The sequence below is a fragment of the Diceros bicornis genome, chromosome 10 (assembly GCF_020826845.1).
Source record: "Diceros bicornis minor isolate mBicDic1 chromosome 10, mDicBic1.mat.cur, whole genome shotgun sequence".
Taxonomy (NCBI): Eukaryota; Metazoa; Chordata; class Mammalia; order Perissodactyla; family Rhinocerotidae; genus Diceros; species Diceros bicornis.
This window is the reverse complement of record NC_080749.1, coordinates 22,958,075-22,980,608: the sequence shown is the minus strand read 5'-3', so window position 1 is coordinate 22,980,608 and position 22,534 is coordinate 22,958,075. Positions and strand designations below refer to the sequence as shown.

The window sequence follows — 22,534 nt, the reverse complement described above, 5'->3', positions numbered from 1 at the left end:
GGTACTCATTTTTTTGTAATATGCTTATTAAGTACATATGAATCTATTTGTACTTTTAAGGGACAAAATGATCACAGGTACTTAAAATATACAGATAATATTGAGGATTTATTTTTTTGAAATCACATTATGAATCTCCTGTAATCCAAACTATTAGTACATAACAGATAATTTTAGTTTTTCCTACTTTTTTCTTTTTTATTGAGATATAATTGACATATAACACTATATTAGTTTCAGGTGTGTAACATGATGTATATATTGCAAAATGATCACCACAATAAGTCTAGTTAACATCCATCACCACATATGGTTACACATTTCTTTTTCTTGTGATGAGAAGTTTTGAGATCTACTCTCTTAGCAACTTTCAAATACAGTCATGCACCAGTTAACGATGGGGATACATTTTGAGAAATGTGTTGTTAGGCAATTTTGTCATCGTGAGAACATCGCAGAGTGTACTTACACAAACCTAGATGGTATAGCCTACTATGCACCTAGGCTATATCGTACTAATCTTATGGGACTACCGTTGTATATGCAGTCCGTCATTGACTGAAATGTCATTATGTGATGCATGGCTGTATACAATACTGTATTATTAACCATAGTCACCATGCTGTACATTACATCCCCAGGGCTTATTTATTTTATAACTGGAAGTTTGCACCTTTTGACCACCTTTACCCATTGTGCCCACTCCCCACCTCCCACCTCTGGCAACCACCAACCTGTTCATCTATGAGGTTTTTTTTTTAGATCCCACATATAAGTGAGATCATATGGTATTTGTCTTTCTCTGTCTTCTTTCGCTTAGCGTAATGCTCTCATGGTCCATCTATGTTGTTGCAAATGGCGGGATTTCCTTCTTTTTTATGACTGAATGATATTCCATTGTGTGTATATACGTGTTTGTGTATGTATATGTGTATATATGTATATATATCACACATCTCACATTTTCTTTACCCACTCATCTGTTGATGGACTCTTAGGTTGTTTCCAAGTCTTGGCTATTGCAAATGATACTGCAATGAACATGAGGGTGCATATTATCTCTTCGAGTTACTGTTTTCATTTCCTTCAGATAAATATCCAGCAGTGGAATTGCTGGATCATATGGTATTTTTATTTTTAATTTTTTGAGAAACCTCCATACTGTTTTCCATAGAGGCTGCATCAATTTACATTCCCAACAGTGCAGCGGGGTCCCCTTGTTTCCACATCCTCACCAACGCTTGTTATTTCTTGTCCTTTTGATAACAGCTGTTCTAATGTGTGAGGTGATACCTCAGTTTGGTTTTGATTTGCGTTTCCATGATCATTAGTGATGGAGAACATCTTTTTATGTACCCGTTGGCCATTTGTATATCTTCTTTGGAAAAATGTCTATTCAGATCCACCGCCTATTTTTCAAAGGGATTGTTTTTTGTTTTTGTTTTTTTTTTTTGCTATTGAGCTGTACAAGTTCCCTAAATATTTTGAATATTAACCTCTTATCAGGTATATGATTTGCAAATATTTTCTTCCATTTGGTAGATTGCCTTCTCATTTTGTTGATCATTTTCTTTCCTGTAGAAGCTTTTTAGTTTTAGATAGTCCTGCCTGTTTATTTTTGCTTTTGTTGCCTTTGTTTTTGATGTCAAATCTAAAAAATCATTGCCGAGACCAAGGTCAAGGAGCTTACTGCTTTTGTTTTCTTCTAGGGGTCTTATAGTTTCAGGTGTATATTCAAGTCTTCAATCCATTTTGAGTTGATATTTGTATATGGTGTAAGACAGGAGTCCAGTTTTATTCTTTTGCTTGTGGATGTCCCGTTTTCCCAGCACCATTTATTGAAGAGACAATCCTTTCCCTTATTATATATTTTTGGCTCCTTTGTCATAAATTAACTGACTATAAGTGCATGAGTTTATTTCTGAGCTCTTTATTCTGTTCCTTTGATCTATGTGTCTATTTTACTTTAGCTTTGTAATATAGTCAGAAAGCGTGATGCCTTCAGCTTTGTTGTTCTTACTCAAAATTGCTTTGGCTATTCAGGGTCTTTTGTTATTCCATACAAATTTTATGATTGTTTGTCTATTTCTGTGAAAAACGCCACTGGGATTTTGATAGGGATTGCATTGAATCTGTGGATTGCTTTGGGTAGTATGGACAATTTAACAATAGTCTTCCAATTCATGAACGTGGAAAAATCTTTCCATTTATTTGTGTCATCTTCAATTTCTTTCATCAATGTCTTATAGTTTTCAGTGTAGAGATCTTTCGCCTCCATAGTTAAATTTATTCCTAGGTATTGTATTCTTCTTGATGCAATAGTAAATGGGATTGTTTTCTTAATTTCTCTTTCTGATAGTTCATTGTTAGTCTATAGAAATGCAAAGGATTTTTTTTATCCTGGAAATTTACTGAATTTTTAAATTAATTCTAACAGTTTTTTGTGGAGTCTTTAGGATTTGCTATATATAATATCATGTCATCTGCAAATAGAGATAGTTTTACTTCTTCCATTCCAATTTGGATGCCTTTTATTTCTTTTTCTTGCCTAATTGCTGTGGCTAGGACTTCCAATACTATGTTGAATAAAAGTGGCCAGAGTGGGCATCCTTGTCTTGTTCCTGATCTTAGAGGAAAAGCTTTCAGCTTTTCACCATTGAGTATGATGTTTGCTGTAGGCTTCTCATATATGGCCTTTATTATGTTGAGGTATGTTCTGTCTATACCCACTTATTGAGAGTTTTTATCATAAATAAATGTTGAATTTTGACAAATGCTTTTTCTGCATTTATTGAGGTGACCGTATCATTTTTATCCTTCATTTTATTAATGTGATGTATTACATTGATTTATGGATGTTGAACCATCCTTACCTCCTGGGATAAATCCCACTTGATCATGGTAACAGGGTAATGCTGGCCTTGTCAAATGAGTGTGGAAGTGTTCCCTCCCTTTCTATTTTTTGGGAAGACTTTCAGAAAAGCCAGCATTATTCCTCTTTATTTATTTATTTATTTATTTTTTTAAGGTTTAGTGAGACAGATGTTTTATTTATTTTTTTTATTTTTTTTTTAAATTTTTTGTTTATTGCAGTAACTTTAAATGTTTGATAGAATTCACCAGTGAAGCCATCTGGTCCCGGGCTTTAGTTTGTTGGGAGGTTTTTGATGACTGATTCCATCTCCTTACTAGTAATTGGTCTGTTCAGATTTTCTATTCCTTTATAATTCAGTCTTGGTAGGATTTATGTTTTAAGGAATTAATCCATTTATCTTGGGTGTCCAATTTGTTGGCATGTAATTGTTCATAATAGTCTCTTATGGATGTTTGTATTTCTATGGTATCAGTTGTAACATCTCCTTTTTCATTTATGATTTTATTTATTTGAGGCCTCTTTCTATTTTTTTCTTGGTGACTGTAGCTAAAGGTTTGTATATTTTATGTTTTCAAAAAGCCAGCTCTAAGTTTCATTGATGTTAGCTATTGTCTTTTTATCTCTGTCATTTATTTCCACTCTGATCTTTATTTCCTTCCTTCTACTAACTTTAAGCTTCATTTGTTCCTCTTTTTCAAGTTTCTTGAGGTGTAAAGTTAAGTTGTTAAGAATTTTCTTATTTATTAATGCAGGCATTTTGCACTATGAATTTCCCTTTTAGAACTGCTTTTGTGCATCCCATAAGTTTGGTATGTTGTGTTTCCATTTTCACTTACCTCAAGATATTTTTTGATTAATATTTTAATTTCTACATTGACTCTTTGGTTGTTTAGTAGCATGTAGTTAAATCTCCACATATTTGTGAATTTTCCAATTTTCTTCCTGTAATTGATTTCTACCATTACATTTGGAAAATACTTGATATGATTTCAATCATCTTCTTAAATTTATTAAGACTTGTTTTGTGGCCTGACATATGATCTATTCTAGAGAATGTTCCATGTACACTTGAGAAGAATGTATATTCTGTTGCTTTTGTATGGAATGTTCTGTGTATTTCTATGAGGTCCATGTGGTCTAACATGTCGTATAAGGCCAATGTTTCTGTATTGATTTTCTGTCTGGATGACATATTCATTGATGAAAATGGGGTATTAAAGTCCCCTACAGTTATCGTATTGCTGTCCATCTCTCCCTTTAGGTCTGTTAATATTTGCTTTATATATTTAGGTATACCTTTATTGGATGCATAAATATTTACAAGTATTATGTCCTTTTGTTGGCTTGACCCCTTTATCATTATATAATGATCTTCTTTGTCTCTTATTAGAGTGTTTGGCTTAAAGTCTATTTTATCTAAGTATAGATACTCCAGCTTTCTTTTGGTTTCCATTTCCATGGAATATCTTTTTAATCCCTTCACTTTCATTCTGTGTGTGTGCTTACATTTGAAGTAAGCCTCTTGTAGGCAGCATATAGATGGGTCTGTGTGTGTTTTTTTTTAAATCCTTTTAGCCACTCTGTGTCTTTTGATTGGAGAATTTAGTCTATTTACATTTTAAGTAATTATTGATAGGTACAGACTTATTGCCATTTTGTTAACTGTTTTCTGGCTGTTTTAGTAATTCTTCTCTTCCTTTCTACTTCTCTTTCTCTCTTCCTTTGTGATTTGATGATTTATTTAACAATATGATTAGATTCCTTTATCTTTTGTGTATCTACTATAGTTTTTTGCTTTGTAGTTACCATGAGGCTTACATATAACAACTTATATTTATAACGGTCTATTTTAAGTTGATAAAAACTTAAGTTTGTATGCATTCTAAAGCTCTATATTATTACTCCTCCCCCATATTTTGTGTTTTTGATGTTACATTTTACACCTTTTTACCTTGTGTGTCCATTAACAAATTATTGTAGTTACACTTATTTTTACTACTTTTATCTTTTAACTTTCATATTAGCTTATAAGCAATTAACCCACCACCTTTACCACATTAGATTATTCTGAATTTTACTATATATTTACCTTTATGTGTGAGATTTATACTCATATATATTTTCCCTTTACTAATTAGTGCCCTTTCATTTCAGGTTAAAGAAGTCCCTTAACATTTCTTGTAAAGCCAGTCTAGTGGTGATGAACTCCTTTAGCTTTTGCTTGTCTGGAAATTCTTTCTCTATTGTTCAATTTGAAGGACATCTTTGCTGGGTAGAGTATTCTTGGTTGGCAGTTTTTTTTTCTTCAGCACTTTGAATACATCATGCTACTCCCTTCTGGCCTGCAAAGCTTCTACTGAAAAATTGTTGATAGTATTATGAGGGTTCCCTTATACATAACAAGTTGTTTTTCTCTTGCTGCTTTTAAGATTCACTCCTTGTCTTTAACTTTTAACAATTTAATTATAATATGTTTTCATTTGGATATCTTTGGTTTCTTCTTATTTGGAACTCTGAGCTGCCTGGATCTGCATGTCTTTTTCCTTCTCTGGGTTAGGAAAGTTTTTAACCATTAATCTTACATCTTCAAGTAAGTTTTCTGCCCATTTCTCTCTCTCATCTCCTTCTGGGACCTCATAATGTGAATGTTAGTCTATATGATGTTGTCCTGTAAGTCCCTTAAGCTATCTTTACTCTTTTTCAATATTCTTCTTTTTGCTGCTCTGATTGAATGCATTCCTTGGCCCTGTCTTCAAGTTTGCTGATCCATTCTTCTGTTTCATCTAGTCTGCTATTGAGCCCTTCTAGTGTATTTTTTCAGTTCAGTTATTGTATTCTTCAGCTCTGTGTCTTCTGTTTATACCTTTTTATATTTTCTCTTTGTTGAAATTCTCAATATCTTCATGCATTGTTCTCTTGAACTTGATAAGCATCTTTATGACCATTATTTTGAACTCTTTATCAGATAAATCACTTATCTCTGTTTCACTAAGGTCTTTTCCTGAGGTTTCAACTTGCTCCTTGACTCTCTGTGTTCGTTTGTATGCAGTAGATAAAATAGCCCCCTCTCCCAGTCTTGAAGGAGCAGCTTTGTAGGAGATGAAACTTTTCATTCAACCCTGCCCTAGCTCTTGGCTGTGTCTCAAACCTTTGTGATTGTCCAAGTAGCCTACTTTGTTCTTAGTGGCTCCCAGTAGTTGAGGGTGTGCCAAGACCTGTAAGGGTCTCAAATGGAAGGATCTGAGTCAGCATCTAGATTCAGGCTGATTGGATGCTGTAGCCTCAGGCAGCAGCTTTTAAAGTATGCAAATATACCTCTTTCAGGGGAAGACTGGGAGATGGGCATTTCTGTCCTTTTCCTCTGCACTTAGCCCTGGGGTGATTGAAAGACAGTTAAGAACTGTTTCTTTGTTTACTACCATCCTGTTGAACAAATGAACATAAGCCCCACTGGCCACCCGAGCCTGGCTATCAAGGGATGTGTCCTCTGGGCAGCAGCTACAAAAGCTGAGGTCCCAGATGTGTGTACAAGCTCCTTTCTTGGAGACACCAGTGACCTGTGGTAGGGCAGAGGGAGAGACCAAAGATGGTGCCTGCTGTCCTCTCTCATCTCTGGAGAGGCCCTAGATGTATGTTTAATTAGAAGTCTGCTCTTCAGGCCACAGGTATGAAGACAAGCTAACAGGCATCTTTCATGGAAAGACAAGGAGTTTTTGTCTGCTGCCTCTGAGTGTGCCCCAGGGCGGTGGGCCATGGGGGCGGAGGGGGGGGCGCAGGTAGCTGGTTAAGAACGGTTTCTCCATTTGTTACAATTCTGTGGGACCTGTGACTGTATGTCCCACCGTCCACCAGAGTCAGGTGATCAAGGGGTATACGCTGTGCAGCAGCTACAAAAACCGGGGTGCCAGACATGTGCACAAGCTCCTTTCTGGGAGACACTGGCAATCTGAAGTGAAGTAGAGGGAGAGCTCGAAGATGGCACCCACCTGAGGTCTCTGGAGAGGATTACAGTCTGCCCTTAGATGTGTGTTTAATTAGTAACCTGCCCCATAGGCCACGGTTATGAAGATAAGCTAATAGGACTCTTTCATGGAAAGATTGGATGTTTCCATCTGCTGCCTTTGCCCTGTGCCCTGGGGAGGGGGTAACTTTTTAAGAAATGTTTCTCCATCTTTTACAGTCCTATGGGACCTGCTAACATAAGCTACTGGCCATCAGAGCCAGGGGATCAGGAGGTGTCCCCTGGATGGCAGCTGCTAAAACGGGGCACCAGACGTATGTACAAGCTCCCTTCTGAGAGATACCGGCAACCTGGAGTGAGGCAGAGTGAGAGGGCAAAGATGGCGCCTGCTCGTCTCCATGGTCTTCAGAGAGTATTTCAGTAGGCCCCTGGATGTGTCTTAAATTAGATGTGTGCCCTTTAGGCCAAAGCTTTTAAGATATGCAAACAGCCTTCTCTCATAGAAAGACGGTGCTTTTTAGTAGTTAGTTAGCTGCCTCTGGGCTGGGCCCTGAGTGGTAGCCTCCGTGAGTCTGTGGGAGCCCTTTAAGAACTGTTTCTCAGTTCACTATAGCATTGCGGGTCTTGGGAATGCAAGCCCCTTTGGCTCTCAAAGCTAGGTGTTTTGGGGGGGCTGTCTCAGGTGCAGGTCTTAAAAGTTGGGGTGCCAGATGTGGGGTTCAAGCCCTTTGCTCGTCAAGGAGAAGCTGAAGGTTGTGAGTTTTCTCCCGATTACGGAGATTATGGATTGTTGTGCCAGGAGTGGGGTTTATGGCCAGACTGTGTCTCAGCCTTGCCTACCCATTTTGATGTGGGTTTTTTCTCGTTCACCCTGTGTGTGTAGGAATCAGTCAGCTAGTTTTTGGTTTCTTTCAGAGGGGCTTGTTCTAGATGCAGCTGTATATTCAGTGTGTCTGTGGGAGGAGGTGAGTTCAGGATCCTCCTACATCGCCGTCTTGAACAGAACTCCATTTTACATTAACGTCTAACTTAAGGGCAAAATGATTTTATTATTTATTTTCATAGTATGGGCCAAACAACTGAGGCAGAGAGAATTTGTAAGCCTTGTACGGTTCACATAGGTAGTAAAGGGCACAGCCAAGTTTTGATCTCTGAAGCAGGATCTCTTGAACTGCTATGAAGACTATTGAAGCTTTAGCTAAAGCGAACTTATAAAAGCACAACTCTAAGAGATGTTTCCTCAACCACACTATTGACATAAGCTCTTCTCTTTGCATTTACTTTTTTCTTTTAAAACCATGATGCTATAGGACAAAGTCAGTTAATCAGTGTTGGTTTTTTTTTTTTTTTTTTTTGAGGAAGAGCAGCTCTGAGCTAACATCTATTGCCAATCCTCCTCATTTTTTTGTTTTTTCCCTTTTTCTCCCCAAGGCCCCAGTAGATAGTTGTGTGTCATAGTTGCACATCATCATCTTCCTAGTTGCTGTATGTGGGACGCCACCTCAGCATGGCCAGACAAGTGGTGCGTCGGTGCACACCCGGGATCTGAACCCAGGTCGCCAGTAGTGGAGCATGCACACTGAACCGCTAAGCCATGGGGCTGGCCCCAGTTAATCAGTGTTAAATGGTTAACAGAAGTCACAGTACAAGTAAGTGAAAACACCTTCTATCTTGCTCACTGTATCACATTTCTAATATTGCCATTTCTCAGGTCTCTCAGGTCATTTACGTGTCAGTGTTTGCGTTATTACAGTGTTGTTCTAATACTGAGCTTTAACTATTCCTTAAAAGCTACTCTGTGTAATTGTGGTTGGCTTTTTTTTTAATAGTATACTTGATAGTGTTGAGAATGTGGAGTAGGATTCCTTTTCTCTGTCAGTGATTTCAGCTGCCAACATCTAAAACAGTGACACAGGGAATCTGTTGTTATTAGTTCTGTTTTTTATCAAAGCAAGGGCACTTCAGAAGTGAATAAATCTAGAATAGCCAACATCTCAGTCTCTTGAGCACTTTATTTGTTATAACAACAAGTCAATACAAGATGGCACCTTCTTACTTTCAACATCTACAATTACAAACAATTATCTTCATAAAATGGTTTCAGCTTTTTAACGTGCTGTTTCAGATATTATTGAAACCTCATAAAAGCAAGACTTGCTACAAACAGGATCGGCATTTGATGTTTATTAAATGAGGTCAGATCATTAAATTCAAGAAAAGAATTAATTTATAAATATTCAGATAAGAAAATTGAAATTACAAAAGCAGAGTTTGTCATCATTAAACTGAATTACAACCGTGTGTGGTTAACGCTATATCTACGTGGCTAAGTTTTTGTTAAAATACAGTTTTAGTAACCAAATCATCTACCTCAGTCTCCAATACAACGACTCATGTCATTTGTACACCCTAACATTCAGCACACATTTCATTCAGAAACCCCCCAGCTTTCATCTAGCCCAGCAATTACACACACTCCATTTTTTTCAACAGATGCAACCCATCAAGTGCCATCATCCCCTGGCTACCAAACAAAATACAGTATTTAAAGGTAAAAACTCAGAGAATTTCTGAAATGGTAACCCATTCTCTCTGTGTTCATGAAAATAGGCAATCCAATTTGAAAGTCTTTGAACCAATGTAAACTCTAGAAACTCAGTGTTGAAGTATGGGAAGAATAAATACCTGCACTAATATAGTGCGTAACAATGCAGTGTCAGACTCGTCATTTACAGTAAATGCCTTGATTGGACTTTCCTCCGGATTGTCATCATGCTGCTGAAGATAAAGTTTACTCAAGTCTGTGGGAATTCCATCATGTTTTCTTCCTCCCATTTCCAAACAGGAAGAGAAGGGTTTTCAGGTCCCTTGGGAAAATCAAAAAATTAAACACTCACACCCACAAACAACTTGAAAGCAAAATGGCAGACTAAATAATCCTTGACTCCATGTCAAAATGAAGTTGAGGCAATATTACTTTTGCAATATTTGTATTCTGCCCAATATATCACATCATGAGATTCCTCAAAAAACTGAGAAGTCTGAGAGCTACAAAAGAGAAAGCGGTTAAGGCAGTTGATGTCTACATTTGGATTTCTTTTTCAGGTTACATGTCTAAGTCTCCATCGTAGGCTAAGGTCAGAGGCTTCTGCTGGGGAGGTGTGCTTTGATGTGGTTTTGGCTTCTTGCTGCAAAGGGAAAAGAATTCCTGAGATAAAGTTCACAGAGCTCTGTTTTATCTGTCAAAGACAATTGTGAGGTATAGAAATTCAAGTGGTTAAATGACAAAGATTCATTTCTCTGGACTTGTGGGTTTCTTTTTTGAAGACTTGTATACTTCAACCCTGTTTTAAGGAGAACCCATCGTGCTTTCAAAATCTTAAAAATGGTTTTGTGGAAACAATGAACTGGTTAGAGGACTACTTTCCTCTCTTGTTCTTGTTTATACACAGTAATGTGACATCTGCTGCTAATTCCTAAGCTAATGCGACCTCCACATCCCAGATGTTTAACATCACAAGCAGCTGGAGCAGCCAGACTCCTGTGCCTTTCCCTGGCCTTGCTTTTAAGTCAACACACTTCTGGTCTGGCCTGAAACCTGACATTTAGCTGCCAAGTCACCAGAGTCGGTCAGGAAAATTTCACTGATTCCGCACCACACAAAGCCATTCTCACCTGGTCTGCTTTACCTCAGGTCAACTTTGCCAGGTCAGGAAGGCTGCTGTTCCTTCTCACAGAGAGAGAAGCTGAAGTTGAGTACCATTCTCAAATCACACAGTGATGCCCCAGATCCAGGGCAAAACAACCTGCCTTACACTTTTTGATTCTCAGTATGGGTGAACCTCAATTTATGTTTCTGAATATTTATAGTTTGAATTCTGCTACACAGTCCCCCCCTCACCTCTTCACTGTACTGTTTCCCTTCCTCCTCCATGCATTTGCTTTGCGAGGCCTTCAGAGCCAGCATTCTTTTGGGCTATCCTCACTAGCAGGGAGCTCTCTCTCTCTCTCTCTCTGTCCCTAAATTTCTATAGTATTTATTTTATAGTAACATCTATTATTAATGGAATGCATATTAAGTGCCAAACCCTTTGCTGAGACTTTTACATAAAATATCTCCATAAATTCCAGAACAACCCTGAGAGGGAAGCATTAGGATTATTGCTACTTTACAGAGCAGCACTAGAAAGGTTATTTACCTTCCCTCCAGTCACTGAGTACACGGCAGGGCCTGGATTTTAAGCAAGTCTAACACCCAGCTTCACACCTTTAACTGCTTCACTACATTCTCTCTATACACGTGCCATTAATTAGGCACTTGGTAGAAACAACTTTTTTGTCTGTACATATGAATTGATTTTTATACTGAGTGAATTTAAATTAAAAACAAACATTTTAATGTGTATAATTCAGTGGCATTTAGTACATTCACAATGTTGTGTAACCATTACCCATATCTAGTTCCAGAATATTTTCATCACCCCAAAGGGAAGCTTTGTACCCACTAAGCACGCTCCCCATTCTCTACCCTGCCCCCACAGTTCCTGACAAGGACTTATCAACTTTCTGCCTCTGTGGATTTGTGGGTATTTCATATAATGGAATCATACTATATAAGCAGCCTTTTGTGTCTGGCTTCTTTCACTTAATGGGTAAAATGGAAAATTTTATGTGAATTATACCACAATAAAAAAAGATGTTTGATAAAATTAAGACTCTCCTACTTTAAAATGCTCAAGTTCTAATTCAAGGAGAAAAACTATTTTATTTGGTTTGAATTTTGAAGCAAATTATAGAAGCTAAAGAGAGAAATTAAAAATTATTTAAAAAGAAACTACTAAAAAGAACCACAGATCCTATCAGCGCCCCAACCCTGGCACCTGGCATGCAATGGGTGCTCACTGGATGGGTGCTGGCTGCTGGGGACAGGCTGCAGGCACACAGTTTCCAACCAGAGAAGCTGAAGAGAGGCAGAAACATGCTTTAGAATCCTCTGCAAAGGGACCTACGGCCTCTGACTTCCTGCTTCCCAGGTCTTTTCCACTTCTCAAAAGGGTATTTATTGCATAATTAGCTGAATAACATTTAACTTTATATTAATATATATGTATATTCCAGTGGCTCTTGTCATAGTGCTGGGCTCAGGCCCTAGCATGGAGAATGGACCCAGCTTGAAATGGGGCTCCTAAGTACTCTAGTCTGCAGCATTTATAGGTACTATGAAATCACACAAATAAGAATTTACCACAACTTGCAAGTGACAGCTTGTAGATCCACTCTGGTAGTGGCGATGGTGATAGTGGGGGTTGTACAACCCACCAACTGGGAGAAAATTGCATGAAATAACTGACCAGGGGTTAATTTCCAAAGTATATAAAGAACTCATACAACTCAACAAGAAAAAGACAAACAACCTGATCAAAAAATGGGCAGAGGATATGAACAGACATTTTTCCCAAGAAGATATACAGATGGCCAACAGGCACATGAAAAGCTGTTCAATGTCACTAATTATTAGAGAAATTCGAATCAAAACTATAATGAGATATCACCTCACACCTGTCAGAAAGGCTATAATTAATGGGATGAGAAATAATAAGTGTTGGAGAGGATGTGGAGAGAAAGGAACCCTCATACACTGCTGGTGGGAGTGCAAACTGGTGCAGCCTCTATGGAAAACAGTATGGAGATTTCTCAAAAAATTAAAGATAGAAATACCATACTATTTAGCTATCCCACTACTGGGTATTTATCCAAAGAACATGAAATCAACAATACAAAGAGATCTATGCACCCCTATGTTCACTGCAGCATTATTCACAATAGCTAAGATGTGGAAGCAACCCAAGTGCCCATCAACTGATGAATGGCTAAAGAAGATGTGGTATATATATACAATGGAATACTATTCAGCCACAAAAAAAAGACAAAACCATCCCATTTGCCACAACGTGGATGGACCTTGAGGGTAATATAGTAAGCAAAATAAGCCAGACAGAGAAAGACAAATACTGCATGATCTCACTCATGTGTGGAAGATAAACTAACACATGGACAAAGAGAACAGATTAGTGGTTACGAGAGGGGAAGGGGGTGGGGGGTGGGTGGATGGTGTAAAGGGGCACAGATGTATGGCGACAGGTGAAAACTAGACTATTGGTGGTGAACTTAATGCAGTCTATACAGAAACTGAAATATAATAATGTACACCTGAAGTTACACAATGTTATAAACCAATATGACCTCAATAAAAAAAGAAAAGAAAAAAGAATATGAGTAGGTTCATCTGAAATGACAATAGGGGTCTTACCCCTCCCATCTCTCCTGCTTTTTTGAGGGGAGGGCAAGAGAGGGGAAAGAAATGTAGGTGATTCCAAATGGGGCTTTTGGCAATCCGCTCTTAACTGGCATCTGCTAAGGGCTATTAGGCAAAGGGACATGGGATAGCTGAGTTCTGGGGAGTAGGGAGGAGGGACAGAGATGGCTGGATCTTTATATTGAGATAATGATATTGCCAGGGAGACAGCTAAACTGGGCCAACCTTTGTGAGCCGGGCCTGGAAAATTCTCAAAATATTAGATATTTTTTTTATACCAGTTTCCATGTATGGAAATATGAACATTGCATCCACCTCTGGATAAAAATGGAGGGCTCCTAATATGTAGGACTTGGATTTTTGTGGGCCATGGGATGTGTTTGGGATCATTGTGATGAAGGCCTGATTTTATTATGAATTTTTTCATATTGTGTAACCTCAGATACTAAAATCACACCAATGAATCTGAGAGATTGAGAATTTTCATCGAGTTTGAAAGTTCTCCAATGTTGGCAACTGGTGAATAAGGTGGTACTTTACTGGGTAGCTGTGACTTTACAAAGCTTCCTGGCCAGTTAAAAAGAACCTAAGGGGAGGAGCTGAGTGTCAGGGCTGCCCTCAGCAAAGCCAGCAACTAGGAGACTTGTTTTTAAAGGTCCCTGCTCCCTTTCCTTACTCCCTTACTAGTATTCATTTTTCCCTTAAGAAATAAGGTTTTTTTTTTTTAAGCATGTTTTCTCCTTAACTCCTCTCCTCAATTAGAAAAGGTGTGGTCGCCTCACTCACACTACATCAGGACCCACAAATGCCTGGCACATAGGCTGCCATCACCACCAGTCATCCTGTACCCCCGGCGGACACCTCTAATCCATCACACAATTCTTTCCTGTTGGGCCGAGGTGCAGTCTCATAACTCTTCCTAATGGAGCACTCTTGACAGCCACCACCCTTTTTAGTTTTGCCACAAGAAATAAAACCATTATGCAACCCTGGGTGTAAGAGATCACTGACTGACACATTTTAAAGGGACCTCTTCCACGATCATTTGCACTGTAGCAAAGGATAAATTCATTAAGCCAGAAATGTGAGCTCATTATGAACTGACAGGCAAGCTGCTGGCACTTCTTAGCACTGTTGAATTCAAGTCACAAGAACCCATTCCGAGGCCAGTGGAGATTAAATAGCTTGATGAAGGCCGGAAACTGTCTTTTGTTTAGGCAGTTACTCATGAGGGCCGACCCTCTGGAAGTATGAGCACCACTCTCAAACTTGGGCAGAATGAGAGCTCATTTACTGAGTTGTGCTGAGCAAGGCAGAATGGATGTCGTTATCTGGAGTAACTTCCAGGCACTATGTTTAGATTAACTACGAACTCACCCAGTGGTCGTCCTCACTAAATTGCCTCATGGATCTTTTATTGTCAGGGGAGCTGGGGCACCAGGAATATTTCAAAAACTCGGAACACTAATGGCAGATGTACAAAAGGTTGTATCTCCACGAAATGGTCCTTAAGAAGACTGTTTTTATATATTTTCTCAAAAGCATTTCCAAGTGTTATTATAAATTGCCTTCATCTGAAATATACACCTAAGACCAGGCATATTATAGCAGTTCTTTTGTCCTAAGCCTTTTATTTTGGGGAGAAAATACAAAGTCTCCAAAACTGTCATCCTCTAACTCTTCTGCAAGCTATTTAATAGAAGGAGATGCTGTGAAAGTATCTATTTGGATTCTTCAGGCAGCTCATATGTAACAGTAAATGGTATGTGTTTTGATATCAACAGGTCTGTTCCCAGGTCTATAGCTTACTTTACTTGGGAAAAGAGGAGCCTCTAAAAAATGTGAAAGCTGTAGATACTACATTGAGTCTAAAGAGTTTTCAGGATTATTCAAGAGAAAGAAATTACAGAGACTGGGAGGCCAGTGGAAAGAGTGTATGCTTAGGGGTTAGGCAAACCTGGAGTTGGTTTTACCAGGCTGATGACCTCAGATAAGTTAAATAAGTTAAATAACTTATCTGAGGATCACTTACTCTCTCTTTTAAAGGAGGAGGAAAATAGCAACATCTCATTAGCTTATTGTGAGGACTGAATAAGGCAATCTATGTAAAGTACTTTGTTTGAAATATAAATATTAGATTTTTTTTCCTGACCTTTGTCTCTGAAAATCATGGGCAATAAATGATTTGCTTTACTTGTCTACTCACTTATTCATTTTTTCAATAAATATTTATCAAACTTGTGTTCTAAAAATATATATCAATGAAACATAGTCATTATACCTCTTCCCATCCCTCCCACAAAGTTCTTGGGGTTTGGTAGAGGAGGAAGATGTTTATACAAATAACTACAATATCAGTATGGAATAAATGCCCCAGGGGAGGAGGCATGGACAAGTTACGCCAAACTGTTTGATAAGGAAAATTTGAGTTTTACTGGGAAGAACTGGTGGAATGAAATAGCTAATGATGAAAAATTCCTTCTGGATGATTGGGATATAAGGAATAAACCATGGAATCAGGAGCCTCCTTGCAAAATTAGAAGGTACCACCGTAATTGCCCTAATATAAGGTTACTTCTCCCCAAAATTTATCTTTCAGAAACAGGTTCTAGCCTTATATTCAACCCCTATAAATCTTTCATATTATGAGGAGCTCCCTTTACAATACAAAAGTTTTTTCTAAATAGAGATCATAAATATACCTGCACAGTACAAAGAAAATGGCCAACTTCCCTAACATACATGACTAGGTACTTGGGTCTTAGAATAAAACCTCTGAAACAGCAACACAAACAGATTCAAAGCAGGGCTGTATCTCAAACAACCTGGATGGAAACGAACACGGTAAACTTGAAGAAGTGAATTTGATTGTGGAAAGGGAGACTAAAGCAACGACAGAGGGACTGATCTGAAAAAAGATGTGAACTTTGAATAAAACCATGTTATTAAATTAGAGAAAATGAATATTTTATAATAAAATAATGTGTAATATAGGATTATTGATGGAATATATAAAGAACATTGGTTAAATAGAGTAGAAAATTTACTATTTTGTCAGAATAAGAAAAGTTTATTAAGAAAGTAAAATTTTTGTCTTTTTATTTTCTACAATGATAAAATAGTGGAAGATGAAGTTGAAAGAGTTGTTCAGGCTCAAATTGTGGAAACCTTTTGTTGACTGCCTAGGCACCCAGAACATGACTTTCATTTTGCTGTCAGTGGGAAGCCACTGCTGGTGTCTGAATAGGAGAGGGGCTGATCACCTGGCTAAGTTTTAGGAAGACTAACCTGGCTGTAGAATGCAGAGGGCAGCATTGGTCAACGAGCCCAAATATGGAGCTATTGTGCTACTCCCAAAGGGGGATTATTAAGACCTAGCATTGAGGATAAAAAAAATTGATATGAGAAATAATGTACAGAAATATTTATGTAATCTGGTCACTGAAAAGTAAGGGGAAATTCTATTGACCTTTTATATTAAAACTTCTTTAGAAAATTATGTTTGTTACCAGAATTCAGTGATGTACCTAATTAATCCCCAGAGCCTACAGTCATGCAGAAAGGGCCTCAATAAATATTTATTACTAAAGGAATGGATTAAGATTAACACAATTTTAAGTTGGAGGAAATGGAGAAACGTAAAAAGGCAAAATTTATGAGTATTACCAAATGTTAATTTTAGCTATTCGAAGGAAGAGGGAACCATAGAATCTGGAATTGGGGATGTGGCTATTACTAGAACACATCCAACCTTTTACGGACTAATAGACTGTCTGATGACCTTACACTATGTTGGGCCTTTGCTGTGAGGGCAGTTTCTCATCTGTCAAACCTTCAAGTCCTTTGTTGCAATTTAAGACCTTTTCCTCTTTTTCTAATGTTTTCTGGTAGTTCAATGCTTCCTATCACTCTGAACCTCATATAATGCTTTCAACTTCCCATTTGTTCATTAAGACAGGATCTAGGTCATACTTACAAAACTGATCAATTCAAATATAAAAATAGGTCAAATCATTAGATTATAGAATGAATGACTAATTGAAGGTGTGATTTTTTACTACAACACTGTGGAAACAAAAGTTGGATAGAAATCCAATTTCTAGAGATTCAATTTCTGTCACTACAGGTGGCAAAGAATTAAAGTCATCTTATTTTCTTCACTAACTTTCACCAACAAAGAGCAAAGATTTAAAAATCTGTGTAGCCTTGGAAACAGAATTTGAGGCTAAATGTACAAAGGCTGGATTTGAATCGAGATTAAAACTTGGGTAAAAATTCAAGGAAATAGTCCATGAGACAGAGGATGAATATAAATATCTTGCTTTGGAGAAAAAAGTGAAGTAACACTTTAATCTCATGAAAATAAAAAAAAAATCTTTTGAAAATTTTGCTTAGGAAGCTAATAAAATATTCTCAACGCACTTGAAAACATTCAAATGTATTTACTTCTGCCTGGTTTCAAGACCAGCTCATAAGCTAAAACATATTCTGTACAATAAACTAATCATCATTTTCTGAGAATTGATTTTCAGAAACTAGTCACTTACAAAATGGGGTTCCTGGAATTGACAAATTTTCTCTCATAGCTAGTTAGTATAGATAAACACCTGGCTCTACTATTTAAAATATACTAACAAGTTGTTTGAACCAACTGGTCACTTTAACCTAACCGGTCAAAATAGGCCAATTTAAAATTTAAGAACTAGAATTATCTAGAGTAATGGTTCTCAGCCTTGGCTGTATATTAGAATTACCCAGGGCACTTTGAAACATCTAGACCACTTGGCCACATGAAAAACTAATTAAATCAGAATCTCTGGGGCTGAGACCCAAGTATCTGTCCTCAGGAGATGCCAGGAGTTGCCAATGGGTAGTCAAAGCTAAAAACTACTGATCTAAGTCAAAATACTAAAACAGGAAAGTCCTGACTAATGATTTGTCTCTCACACCTTCTGATGTTATTTGAAAACCAAATAAAAAATCTTATTTCAAATAAAGACAATAAAGATAATGATCTCCCATTTCAACTATTCAACAATTCTACTGTTGGTGACAATTTGTGAGTTCAAGGGTCCTATTATAATGGTCAATGATCCTGACTTGTTTCATTTTAGTATAATATGCCACCCATAAAAACATGGAATATAAACTTTTTAATAATTAGTACTTACCAAACAAGGTAGGAAGTAAATACTAGGAAAATCATGATAAGGAAACCACCACCTGAAACTCCATAAACCCAAATTTTTACTCGGCCATCTGTTTAAAATAGAGATAAAGTAAGCTTAGTGTACAAAGCTGTATTTCTCATCTGAATTTATTTATAACTTATTTTATTTCTCATCTGAATTCTGAGACTTGCATACGTCATAGGTAGAAATACCTATATGTGACAGCTATCAAATGTAACAAAAATAACAGGTAAAAATGTAAGATAGTCTATCAAATTTTTCACATTGCTAAACACTGACAATCATTACTTCATAAAATCTAACAATTTGCAGGCTACTTTGAGTTTATTTTCACATGTGTATAGTCTCATACATGTAACACAAAAGTATTGCAAAATATTTTGACAACATAAGTAGAAGAGAGAAATAAATTGAGATAATCCTGTAGGCAAAGAAAACTATTATGATCATTTTGGTGGCTTTGCTTCTTGAATGATGTTAGGTAAAAGAAAAAATTCATGACCAAAGAAGCTAATCAATTCACCAAATTACTGTAAAACTACAACCACATGTGTACATGTATACATTATTTTGGATTTGATATCTGCTAGAGAAGAAAAACAGATTAGCCAAATAGTCTGATCAGTTTTGTGACTTTCACTATATAAGGTATAACTTGAGTGTATGTATGTTTTTCCTATATATGATAGAAATTTGAGTTGTTTCTGGAAATATAGTGTGATTTGCTCTATTTTATGTGAGCATACAGTTAACTAAACTTAGAACTGGACAGACAAAGGCAATGCCTCAGCATCCCAAAGAAACTGCATTCCTTTCTGAAAGATATACACACACAGAAGTTTCATTATACTACATATGTGCTTTTTGGACCTGCAATTGATCACACTTAGCATCTTATTCTAAAGGCTTCCGTGAGATGAAAAACAATCAAAATCTATTGTAAACAACACTTGTTTGGAATAAAAGCACAATTACATTCAATTATATTAGGACTACCTATTATAGTTTTTGCTTACAAGACATTTGCAAGCCTCAATCAGGTTTTAGAGGTTTTAGAATGAGGTTTTAATGTAGTAATGATATTTTTCTATGGTCATAAAACTTTTAACAAAGCTTTGATTCTGATCTCTTTGAAACACTAATGATGAAATCCACTATTCTGAGTTTTTTACATTGGCAATAAAAAGAAAAGTCTTCCCTGAGTGAGAACACAGCTTTCTTCTTATTACCTCTAAACCTCAAAGAGCTGAGGTATTGGGAGGACAGTGCTTTTAAATCCCCAGTGTAGAGGTATGTGCTCCACGACCTTTAAGCCATGTTACTTAAAGAAGAATTAATTAATATAACTTTCTATAATAAAAGAATGGATTGGATCAAACTTCAAACTATTAAAAAAAAGATATGTAGTAAAAAATAAGTCTGCTAGGAGCTACCACTGTTACCAGTTTCCTTGTGAATAATTTCATGATTTTCTCTGCATATGCAAGAGTTTGAGTACATACACACAAATACATACACCTTTTTTTAAAATACACAAGTGGTATATATCATTCACTTTGGTCCTTTTTTTCCACTTAACAACATATGTTGGGATATTTCCATGCTAGTTCATAAAGGCAGGTTTATCTCATTCTTTTTAATATATCTGGAGATATACTGCATAATTGTATCATATTTTTCCTATTCTATTTATAGATATGTAGGTTGTTTCCACTCATTTGCTATATAACAAGCAATCATGTAATGAATATCATTTACATACTTCTTAGTATATGTGTATGTATTTGTATGATGAATTCCTAGGAAAGAAATTTTAGATCAAAATGATAGATGTTGCCTAAATGGCCTCCTAGAGGTTGCTCCAATTTATTGCTCTCATTATGAGAACATAGTGAAAGTTATAAACTCTCTTCCAAGACTAAATATATATAATATATGTGCTTATATACATACATATGTACACAATAGTATATATGAATACATACATATATTTGTATATATACATGTGCATATACACACAGGTATTCACATACATGATACTATTGATGCTTTAGTTAGACCCCCAAATGTTAAGGACCTCACTTGTGGATTTGAAGACTCATTTCTCTGGGACCTCACTGTAATTCGCTTCCAGAAATAGGGTCTAGAGGCAATGGGTGAGCCTGGCTACATTTCATATCATGCTTCCTTCAAATTTAAATCTACTACTATTTTAGTCACAGAATAAATATAATGTTTTTAAACATCTATGGCATGCCCAGACATATAGGGGAATCAAAAGTGAATAAGATATTGTGGTCATCCCCAAAAGGTGGATGAGGAGGGTACATCTTGTTTCTCCCACTAAATCTAGGGTCCCTTGGGCCTGAGCTCTGGTTTTTGCTTCATTTAAGCACATCATCAAAGCACTTATGGTATGGCAAAGGTTTAGGATCTGGGAGGAAATTTCCCAGGGTATATTTTGCCTGAAATTTGTCTGTCTCTTCCCTCTCCATGTCCCGTCAGTTATGCCGTTTTCCTTAGTCATTAGTAGCATTTTGTTTCCTAGAAGAGGTATGTGTGATAGACACAGAGAATCTTACTTTCATTTTCTGCCTACTTCAAAAAGTGGGAAGCAGAGACCAGTGCTATGGAAAGGCCTTAATGATCTGCCTTTCAAACCTTCCTGTCACTTACTGGTGGTTTGAGCTTGGTCGAATTAATTTGAACTGCCAGTTTCAGATTCATAATCTCTAAAATGGGATGATAGCATCTCATTAGGTTGCAAGGACATAAAGAGATGACTCACGCAATATAATCAGCACAGAACCACAGGATACACAGAAAGCATTTCGTCAATGTTTACTCCTGTCCTTAATAACCACCAATTCTTGAGCCCTGCAGGCCCAACGCTATGCTAATACTTAGAACAATCCTGCAGGATAGATGCCTCTAGACTGATTTCACGGATGAAGAAACAGTTCCAGAGAGGTGAAGAAATTACACTCAATCATAAAACAGGTACATTCTGAGCCACGATGCCAACAAGGTTTCTCTGCCTCTGAAATTGATGCTCTTTACCATTTCTCTAGTGTTTCTCAAATCAGATAGGGTCCCTGAACATTTCCTAAGGTATCTGTATATTCCTGAGCATCTATTCTAATTTTTGCTTTTAATTTCAATTATATACAGAAATTCACAATTATAAAAGCAAAGTCTTCCACAGAGATAACTAACAATTAAAAGATATTTTTAAAGATTAATATTTCAGTTACTTAATTCAGTATCTCTTAGACTAGGGTTGACAGACTTATCCCCAACCACCCATGAGAACATTTTGCATCTAAAGGGGACCATACATACATTATATAACAATCAAACTTGAGAAACGTTGAACTAGCCCATACTGCCTCTTCCTTCTCTCCTCTTTTCCTCCTTCCCTCCATTCTTCCCATCATGAGCAGGGGTCACAATATGAACCCTAACCCCCCACAAGAAAACTTAAATTTCTTACTCATAACTGAAACGTACCTGGATCAAGGGGTTGAAGAGACCATCCTTTAAAAATATCATGTATTTTTGAATTCACAGGTCTGTTTTTCCCAGCAAGGTTTTTCACATCAGCTTTCTTATCCTCTGAGCCAGGTACTTTCATGCAGTAATCCAGGAAACCATTTGATCTCATTATCTCTGTATAGCCTTTCTCACAACCACAGACTCCGCCCTACACAATAAAAAAATATTTTTACAGTTACACAGTGAGTTGTGCAGATGAAAAAAGAACAATTTAAATGTTGGGATCACTTAATATTTGCATGATATGTCATGGAAATTTAGGGTTTTTCAGCAACAGACTTGCCAAAGAGATGAAAATCCAATAAATAGTTTATTTTTCTGAATTCTAAAGTCAACCCTTAAATAAATCATCAGATTTTCTAGTGGTTTACAAATCTTACACCTTCCAAATATGAAATCACAGTTCTTTGTCAATAAAGGGCATTAACTACATCCTTTTCTCTCTCATAGAGATGTTTAAGGCGTTTAATCAAATTAGCCTCAACTCTCCCCCAGCTGTTTCAGATTCCTGTCCACTCACCCCAACCTGCCCTTGATAGCGAGAAGCAAAGCAGCAGGGATTATGTACATATTGTCTTTGAGGTCTGTTGCTACCGCAGCTGCTGAATGCCTCTATCACTTTCTACCATTAATCA

General features: G+C 37.0%; 1 protein-coding gene across 1 annotated transcript in view; it reads right to left on the bottom strand.

Annotated features, from left to right (window-relative positions):
* Window positions 1-8,837: 8,837 nt before the first annotated feature.
* THSD7B (thrombospondin type 1 domain containing 7B) overlaps window positions 8,838-22,534 on the bottom strand; it is an 808,101-nt gene continuing 794,404 nt past the window's right edge. The window contains exons 26-28 of the mRNA XM_058548890.1: window positions 21,855-22,047; window positions 18,324-18,411; window positions 8,838-10,024 (exon numbers count right to left, since the gene is read on the bottom strand). Coding sequence (XP_058404873.1) covers window positions 9,943-10,024; window positions 18,324-18,411; window positions 21,855-22,047 — 363 coding nt within the window. The 3' untranslated portion in view covers window positions 8,838-9,942. The remainder of the gene's footprint in view (window positions 10,025-18,323; window positions 18,412-21,854; window positions 22,048-22,534) is intronic.